Source organism: Lactuca virosa, chromosome 2, assembly GCF_052849685.1.
Source record: "Lactuca virosa cultivar CGN04683 chromosome 2, Lactuca_virosa_CGN04683_v6, whole genome shotgun sequence".
NCBI lineage: Eukaryota > Viridiplantae > Streptophyta > Magnoliopsida > Asterales > Asteraceae > Lactuca > Lactuca virosa.
The window spans coordinates 205,208,553-205,218,935 of record NC_136427.1 but is presented as its reverse complement, the minus strand read 5'-3'; the positions used below and the strand labels follow the sequence as shown (position 1 = coordinate 205,218,935).

Here is a 10,383-nt window from a genome sequence, read left to right as displayed (position 1 = left end):
TAGGGCCGAGGAGTGACTCGAACGAGAATCGCTGGCAGAGGGATCATAAGTTCCGGCATCAACTTGCGCCTTTAAACTAGCCCGAACTGATTCTTCACCTGCAACAAACGCCGCGTGGCGAATGCGACTGATACGCCCGGTAAACTCAGGGTGATCTATGAGCTTATCCATCACTCGCACGAGTCCAACCTGGAGTAGCCAACTGCGATCAGCCTTCAACATTTCCAACTCACGCTCACGGTCGACAAGATCACACTCTAGGCTCTCATTCTGTATCATTAAACCCTCATTCGCTTGGGTTAGAGTTTCCACTTGAGCCTCCAAAGCGTTTCGAACATCCTCCAACACCAGTTTCTCCGACACCAATGACTTATTCTGCTGATTCAATCGATGAACAGTAGCACCAAGGTCTGTCACCTCGCCCTTCAGACTCGATTCACTAGCCACCAAGGCAGAGTATGCATGCTCCAAATCGCTGAGGCGCTGAACACGCCGAGATCGGCATCCAAGTAAGTCATGGCCTACGCAGCAGCATAAGCAAGGTTATGAGCAAGGGCGACATTGTTCATAGAGTCCATATCCTCGACAGTAGCAGGAAGAAGGGCATGATGAGTAAACTCCAAGGCGGCAGAACGGACGGACAGGCGGGAATCAGGGCGGAGATTCCACCCCGGGACAAAGACATGAACACCATGAGGGATCTTTGCAGTAGCCGGCTTGTGAAGCAACCGCTCAACACTATCCCCTGAAGACTGAGAACTAACACCACGACTCAAAGCAATTGGATCAGGAACAATGGGATGTTGAGACGCCCCCTCGATACCCTCAGACTGTTGAACGTCATCATCGGGTATCACTAACACATCTTCGGAGTGTGGCGACGCAGCAGATAATAAACGCATAAGCCCACGGCGTTGCACCACACACCGGCTAATCTGACCAGAACTGCCCTCGGGCGCTGGACCACTCATTGCCTGAGCAGCTTTCCGTTTCTCTGCAGCTCGACGGACGTTGGCAATGATCCCATCCTTACTATCCACCACACCATCGGTGGGCGGCTCGCTGGACGGGCGAGGTAGCACGATGGGAATCAAGGTAGCATTGGAAACCGGATGGCTCCCCGACGTGGTAGAGCTCCCTACGGGCTGTGGAGGCACCACATTAGAGACACTCAAGCGACAGGGCGGAGGCAGAGTCTCATACAAAGGCACCACCCGATGCTCCAATTTCCCCTGATATTGCTTTCGCAGAACAGAGTCCATGGAAATAGAGCATTCCGTACCTGTAAAACAAAGACCAAACATAAAGGAAAAATGATAACGATGAAACAAGAAAGCAGAAAGAGCAAGTACAAAGCATTCCCTACCCCCAAAAAAGGGGGGGGAGGGGAAAAGGAGAAAAAGAAAAAACAACTCACCATTAGAGACAGTGTAGAAGACAAACATCTCCCTCCGGGCACGCCAACTAGGACTCATCCCAACCCCAACAAGTAACGCCTCAGACATTGTATCAATGTCCACCTGGAGAGTGCGCAAGAAGTCAACAGTCGCTTGGTTATGAGGGAACATTTTGGGAGTAACATCTGACAGAGCATTCGCCCGATGGTATTCTCGGCCGAGCAGTTCCTGGTTGACCCACAACCACTTGTCCTGCCAATTCTTTGGCGGTTTGTTGTCAAGGACGAGATTATGACCACCCCGACGGGCAGAAAAGGTGTACTTGTCGTTAGTAGCAACAAATCGGAAGAAGAACTTGAAGACGAAGTAGTCAGGAATAATGCCATTAGCCCGACATATCATTTCGAAAGCTACTATCTTGTGGACGGCACCAGGGGTCAACATCTGAACACTGTATCCACTGCGTCAGAGTATTTCCTCTTGGAAATCGGTCAGGGGAAGACGAAGGCCGACGTCGAAGGTTTTTTGATAGACACCTTCCTTCCTAGGCGACGGCGAAGTGATTGAAGCTCCAGCAACCGGGAACTCCACTACGTCGGCCGGAGTAAGGCCATATGCCTCCTGAAGAGTGGCGAATTTAGAGGAACTGGGGATCAAACTCATGAAAGAAGCCATAAAGGAGATACAAGGAGAAAAAGAAAAGAGAAGGGAACGAGAAAAGAAGATAAGAACTAGGAAAAATCTACTCACAAACTATAAGGGGAAAAAAGAGCGGGATTTACGAAAATCCCTGACATGGCTGACGTAATCGCCGCGCACGACGAGCGGTCACATCACCGAAAAATGAAGCGATGTCCAAATGAAAGCACGACACGTATACCGGCAGTTAAGTCCAGAACATCATAGCTAGCTAGTATACACTATGACTACTGGACTGGGGGACTTGATGACACGCCCCTCAGAGCGGGCCAGAAGTAAGAGAGTCCCCAGCGAGGAATTCCCAGCGAGGCCTGACCAAGCCCGACTCGGCAACCCTGGCCGCCAGGGACTCTAACGGGGCGACCGTGCAAGAGCCTCGCCCTCGCCAAACGTTGTCCTTCGCTACAGTCCAAAGACAACGGCTCCAGGCGGCAAAAGGCACATCCAGAGCATTATCGCCTGAGCCAATTGTTAGCTCTGACACTACGAGTAACACGATCCACCGATAAGGACGGCAGATCTTGTCGGGATCGCAGGTCCTTGTCTCTCATGCTGATAGAGGAGGATCCTCAGTATAAAAGGACGTTCACCTTGCCTTGATGGGTAAGCTATCATTCCCGAATCCTTAGCGTCTACACTCATTCACTCTACTGACTTGACTGTCGGAGCGTTTTTCCGGGACCTCCTCCCGGAGAGCGACTGACAGTTTTCCTTTCTTTGTGACCTTTCAGGTTTCTTTCCGGCGACCATAGGCCCGACCCAATAGGGTGGGCAAGTTGGGCGACGGCCCCGGGCCTCGTTCTGGGTTGGGGCCCCAAAATTAATTCCGTTTGATACTATATATATATATACTTTTTGTTAAAAATAAAATAAAGATTTCCCTAGCTGAGTTGGTTAGGATTCTATATTTAGGCGCGTCAGCTGTAACCTCCGGGTTCGATTCTCGTATGCGTTTTTATGGGTAATATGAATTTGTTTTCTTTTATTATTCTATTGGAGAAAATAGGGGCCCTCTTTCTTTTATTACTTTCTTTTTTTATCATAACCAAATTACTTTGGAGAAAAATAGGAGGCCTCTTTTTTCTTTTATTACTTTCTATTTTAGCATAATCAAAGGAGGATGATAAAAAAAAATCTTTTTTTATGTATTACTTTGATTATGGTGAGTAACATCTTACTATCAATCTATTTTATGCATCACTTTAAAGAATTTATATTTGAATCCTATACCTGATTTGTTGAATTGAAATCTAAATTAAAAAAATAGCCCCTACGTTCTTATTATTCACAAACCAACCATGTTATAAAAATGGTCATTTGATTATTATTAATATATTATTTTTATAAACCACTAAAACACTCATTTCATATCAAAAATTCGTATCTTACGTAGTCTCTTAATATATAATAACTATTGTGTATAGATTTGTTAACAAAAATCATGGTAACCTATCCGTTAGGTAGGTCGTTTTTTCTTTTTATTTTTTCTTCTCTTTTTTTTTTAGTTTTCACCAAAATATAATTTGTTTTTTTGTTTTTTTTCCAAACACCAAAACGGTTTTTTTTTTCAAAATGGGTCGGTTGTTCTATTGTTCGTTTTTTATTTTGTTTTGTCATTGGCTTTTTTTAACTCATATCCTTTAACGATACTATAATATATATATATATATATATATATATATATATATATATATATATATATATATATATATATATGAAAAAGTTCAATAGAGAACCATAATTATTGATTCTTCAAGGAACCAAATCTTTTTTTCAATTTCTAGAGCTTATTTTTAATCGAAAAAAAAATCTAAAAATATCTAAATGCATATATTAACATTGTGAATGTGAAAAATATTTTTCGGATTCACCGTGTGAATCCGGATTCACGTTGTGAATTTTCAAAGATTCACATTGTGAATTTGACGTAAAAAAAAATCGAATTTTATATCATTGGAAAAAGGATAAAAAGTTATGAATTTCTGTATTTTTAGTTTTTTTTTTGATAAAAAGTAAGTTCTAAAAATTGAAAAAAAGATTGGTTCCTTGGTTAATTATGGTTCTCTATTGAACCTCACTATATATATATATATATATATATATATATATATATATATATATATATATATATATATATATATATATATATATATATATATATATATATATATACTAGTTTATACCCGTGGGAACCACGGTTACAAAATTAAAATTGATATATAAATCAAAAAATTTAGAAAATTAAGTTGTTAAAATAAACATATATTATAATTTAATTTTCGTGACGTTGAAAAATCTCAAAGTCTACTACATTAATATTTCTTGAATTTCTTGAAAATGTAAAGATAGTAAGTGTAACAAAATTTGCTAAATATCACTTAATTGGAGAACAAAAACAATGACACGTGGCGTGATATTGATTTAATAGTTTGACACATTGCAGAATAAGATTAACCATATTTATTTATTAGATAGGGATATATATATATATATATATATATATATATATATAACAAGTGCCTATATACTCGTGTTTATAGACATCATTGTATTATCATTTTTTGTTTTTGCTCTGGGCCTCAAATTAACTTGGACCGGACCTGGGCGACCATTACCAGCAACCTAAGTGGTCGGAGCCTAGGTCGCATCACATACCTTACAGAAAGACCAATTTTACGATATTGATTAAAAAAACATTGTAAAAATTAAAAGTTAACTATTTTTATTAGCTTCGAGTTTGGGTCATGATTGCATGCATGACCTGGCCATGACTATTTTCCCAAAGACCAAAAGGAAACGAAAATTCTCAAGTTGGGTTGTTGACGAGGCTCTGACACACCACACAAACACGTCACAATCCATTCATTTTGTTCTTTTTAATTTATTTTGGCATCTGATTTTTATGATCGGAGCATCCAACAATTTCACTTATACTTTGCACAATTTCGTTTGTTAATCGGCGATCATCGACAGCTAAATGTTATCACAACCGGATTCTACTGAATCATTACCACTTGCGACGCCGGAATCCGCCATCGGTGAACCACCACCGCCGTCATCCTCCTCCGAAGATCTCTTCTCTTCCGCTTCCCTCGCATGTGCCTCTGGCTCTGCCTCCTCCCCATCCTTATCCGACGACAACCAAAAACCCTCTCCCTCCCCTGTTCCTTCTCAAAATCGTCCTCAGATCCCCATTACATGGCCGTCTGGTGGTGCTCTAACCCTAGATTGGGTCACAAACCTCATGTCAACCTTCGATTGGGCATCCAAGAACCTCAGGCCGTCGGAACTCCCTACGGTGCTGCCGGTGGAAGTTTTCGACGCTCTCGTGCTCACCGCGTCGAAGATCTTACATAAAGAGCCGAATTGGATTCCGATTGAACCTGGTAGTGATGGTGTGGTGGGATCGAGTGTGGTCGTTGTAGGAGATGTGCATGGGCAGTTGCATGATGTGTTATTTTTGTTGAAAGATGCCGGGCTTCCATCTGAAAATAGGTTCTTTGTGTTTAATGGCGATTATGTTGACAGAGGAGCTTGGGGTCTTGAAACTTTTCTTCTTTTGCTAGCTTGGAAAGTAAGTAATACTTAATGGACCTCAATTTCCTTACATCAATACAAAGGAATAGTCTTTTCCTCTCAGATGGAGATAAGTAAAGCTTCTTGTTACATTTTCCCATTGCTCCTATGGAGATAAGTAAAGCTTCTGCTAGATGTCCTGCAAAAGAAACAAGCCAATCTAATCTAGAGTTCTATTTCTCCATGGCTAATTTCATCTTGGTTTTTATAGATACAGTTTAAAATGTATAATCTGTTTAGTTTCTTATAGTTAATTCTTGGATGATATGTTGTGCTTTATATAGTATGTATGTCAAATACTTTAGTTAATTCAATGCAAGTCTCTTGTGTAACATATTAGTAACTCCATCATACCCTTAGTAATACCTAATATGTTCATATTCAATGTTAGATTTTGTATAGAAGATTCAAGATCCTAAATCTATCCTGATATGGCATGTTTTGTAGGTGTTTATGCCACAAAGAGTTTTCCTACTTCGTGGGAATCATGAATCCAAATACTGCACCTCAGTTTATGGATTTGAAAAGGAAGTTCTTGCCAAATATGGTGAAAAAAAGGATGGAAAACACGTATACCGAAAATGTCTAGGATGTTTTGAAGGACTTCCTCTTGCTTCCATTATAGCAGGACAAGTTTACACAGCACATGGTGGGGTTTTTCGTAATATTCCTTCTACCCCATCAAAAAGATCCAAAGGAAAGAAGAACCGAAAAGTCACACTGAATCCAGACTCACTTCCCTTATCTCTTGGCTCATTAGATGAATTACTGAAAGCTAGAAGATCTGTTCTTGATCCTCCATGGGAAGGCCATAATTTGATTCCTGGAGATGTTTTATGGTCTGATCCTTCAATGAAACCAGGCCTATCTCCAAATAAAGAAAGAGGTATTGGCCTTTTGTGGGGCCCAGACTACACACAAGAATTCTTAAAGAAAAACAATCTTAAGGTAATGCTATCAATCTTTCCTTCATCTATACATATTTCTCAACTGATAAAAACAATCTTAAGGTAATGATGGATATAAAATCATAAAAATAACATATGATTATTATTTATTGCAGTTAATTATTAGATCTCATGAAGGTCCTGATGCAAGGGAAAAAAGACCTGGTCTTGGAGGAATGGATGAAGGGTATACAATAGATCATGTTGTTGAATCTGGGAAACTAATTACTGTCTTTAGTGCTCCAGATTATCCACAGTTTCAGGTATGTTCATAAATTTCTTTGATCTACTTACATTATGGTATATAAAATTTAGGTAAAAATGCAAACTTTATAACTCATATGATAATTAATGTTAATATATATATATATGTTTTGTTCATTTGTTAGGCAGCAGAGGAGAGGTACAAAAACAAAGGGGCATACATTGTCTTGGAATCCCCTAATTTTGATACCCCAATCTTTCATAGTTTTGAAGCCATAACACCAAGACCTAAGGTACAATAAATAAATAAGGTGTTTATTTTTAAAGATTATAATTTATAAGAAACAAAAGGTGATAAAATAATCGGGTGTAGGTGAACCCGTACTATGACTTTGAGGATGTGATTGATTCAGATGAAGAGTTAGATCTAACGATGATGGTGGAGGCTTCCTGAATGTTATAATTATTTCTCTCCTGATTGATTTATTATATAACTTGTTTTGTGTATGTGTTTTATATTTTGCAATTTGCATAGTCTTTTGGTATAGGAGGTCAAGTGTTAATGAACTGCCTTGCAAATTATCAAATGTAGATTTATATGTATACATTGAGGCAGTTTTATGTCATTTTCCAGATCAACAATGGTGTAAACTGTAAAGGTCTGTGGTTTTTTTGCTTCAATGAGATATATATTTTTTAACAAAGTTGATTTGAGTTTTTTCGTTTTGATTTAGTAATTACTTAAGTGAAATTGTAATAACATATGAAAATATGAATTATAAGTTTTTAAATTCCAAATACTTACAAGGAGCATGCAGTACAATTTAGGTTCTTATAAATCAAGTTTGGAAACAATTCCAAATACATGTTCTATTCATCTATCTTGCAACCATAACAAGATCTAATGTTATTTTATTTGTCAAATTAGAGTAAATTACATGAATTCTCCTTGTGGTTTGGCCGAATTTGCTAGTTTCGTCTCTATGTTTTGTTTTCATTCGAAACGTTCCTAATTAGTTATAAACTTGCATTGTTTGTCCTTGATAGACTTAAAAAGACTATTTTACCTTTAACAGACAACGGTCGTGGGGTTCAAAAACTCGATTTTGGTGGTCGTAGGTTGTCGTGGAATGTGAAAGAGGGGTGGTCAGTGTCTAGAGGATTCCGACAACAATGTACATAGAGGTGACGGTGACGTGAAGAAGAAGACGATGATGGTATGAGCTTGATGGTGGCTTGGAGATGATGGTAAACAATGGCAACGATGATAGTGTAGTGTAGGGATGAGCAGTTAGTATCAAATCTCGATCCCATACCGGTACCAAATTTAAACATATTGGACGGTACTCAATACTCTAAAATAATGAAATTTAGGATTCGGTTTACCGTTGCTCGTACCAAAAATTGTAATGTTAATTCGATTCGGTACTCGGAATTGACTTTTAATCAAACTCAATTTTTAGAAAATCGGGAACGGTATCGGTTCCGTCCCACACTCATACCTAGTGTAGTGTTGCGTCTGATGATGGTATAGGGTGTGAAGGCAGCGTTGAGAAGGTGAAAATGGTGGTCTGGTGATAGTGTCATGGAGAAGGTGGTGGTTGGTGAAAAAGATTATGAACCGATGATGAATGATGGATGATGTGGGGTTTAGTGTTCACAAAAGGGACTGGGGAAGATAGTGAGATAAGATGGGGCTTGGTGGGCCTTATTTCCATTTTAAAGTTATAAATAATAGAAAACAAAAAAATAAAATAAAATAAAAATAAGTAAGGACGATTTAGTCAGTTTTTTGTAGGGATAAAATGTGTAAGTTTCAAAATAACAAGGTACGGTCTAAGTGGAAACATCGGGATGGAACTAACATATTTGACCAAACGAAATAAACAATTCGTGTAATTTACTCGTCAAATTATTTAGTTAAAACAAACTCTTTAACTAAAATACACTTTACTAACTTAATCCAAATAAGATTTTAGTTTTAACTAAAAAGTTGCACTACGTTTATTACAAGTATTCCCAACTATGTTCAATACTTATAATAAGCTCGAAAGTGTAAAAACATATGATTTTGTATTTACAATGAGATTAAAGCTACACAAACAACCACTTAATTGTTTATTACTAGTTTTAAGGGGAAATGACACTGTAGCCCTATAATGTTTTGTACATTTGCTTATTTACTCCCTTATGTTATGTTAATGCTTTTTAAGTGAACAAAGTTATTAGTAACCTCTCTTTTTAGGCCATCTACCTTTAGTAGCAAGTTTCAGTTCCCTGTTACGTAACATTTTGCTATTTCAAAGTCAAATTGAGAATGTAAAAGTCAAAATCACGGAATTCCAATTTTGCAATCGAGATTATCAGTCCCGATTTTGAGGTTATAAGTTTTGATTATCAGTTTACTTCCGATTGCTTGTTGGTGTCGTCACTGAGAGGAAAGAAGGAGGCTGAGGACAATGAGATTATCACTTCCGATTTTGCCAAAAACCAAGAAATCCATAACAAATTTAGTTCTAACATACAACAAATTATGTAAATAATTATGCCAAAAACAAAACCCAACTAAGCAGTAAGCAAATCTTCAGCTTCCGATTTTGGCTTACCACCTCCTTCAAGCAAATCTTCGGGCCCCAATTTTGGATAACCACTTCCCTTAAGGTTTGATTTTGGACTTCAACAACATGCGCATAATTTTCAACCTCATCAACCCACAAAAGAAACCCACTCCTAGGTCTTTGTAGATTCAATATCATCAATTAGCAAAACTTGGTTAGAATTGAAAAAAACCTAAATGTTTCTTGAGAATGTAGTACCATATACGGGCAAGCATAGTATTCCCTACCGAGATTATTCTTAGTGATGGAAGTCCTGATGATTTCCATGCTTCCACAGTCGCACATGACCATATTTTATTGTGTTGGATGCAACAACAGAAGAAGAAAGAAGTAGATGAAGTAAGTGAAGGAGAAGAAACTAAGAAAAAGAAGGAAGGAGATGAACTGGTCAAATGCATGAATAAGAGCATGGACTGGTCAAATGGTCAAGTGGTCACCGACTGATGTGACAACCAAGGAAAATACGTCACCACCCAGAACAACGACACACATGAACGTAAATGAATGAGCTTACAACATCTAATAACATCAAACAATTTCGAAATCTCATACTCGAAAATAGGCCACCAATTAGACAATAAAATCAAGAACCAGGAACACAAAAGGTCGTAACACCCTACAAACCTGAAAACATATTTGGAATGTAAGTATCAACACATTTTCGAAAACATAAAATTTGTGAAAGTCTGCCTTTGGCTGAAAGATATACAATTTCCATAAGATATAAAGAATCAAACGCGCATTAAAAGTTATAACGTAAAAAGTTAGGAAGAGAACATTTGACTTCTAGCCAAAATAACCAAAAGGAAAATTGTAGTACTCCTCAAAATAAGAATTTTGGGACAAAGAATGCCAAAAATAGAACCCATATGAGAGAGTTATGATTTTTGTAAAATCATTAAGGGTATAAAAAATATAGACTAAAAATAAAAGTTAGAATTA

At 38.1% G+C, this 10,383-nt stretch overlaps 1 protein-coding gene across 1 annotated transcript; it reads left to right on the top strand.

Moving 5' to 3' along the window:
* Positions 1-4,917: 4,917 nt before the first annotated feature.
* On the top strand, positions 4,918-7,527 carry PP7 (serine/threonine phosphatase 7). Its single transcript, XM_079079137.1, has 5 exons — positions 4,918-5,670; positions 6,120-6,620; positions 6,736-6,882; positions 7,009-7,116; positions 7,197-7,527. The coding sequence occupies exons 1-5, from the start codon at positions 5,074-5,076 to the stop codon at positions 7,275-7,277; spliced, it is 1,434 nt and encodes a 477-aa protein (XP_078935263.1). The 5' UTR covers positions 4,918-5,073; the 3' UTR covers positions 7,278-7,527.
* The last annotated feature ends 2,856 nt before the right edge of the window (positions 7,528-10,383 follow it).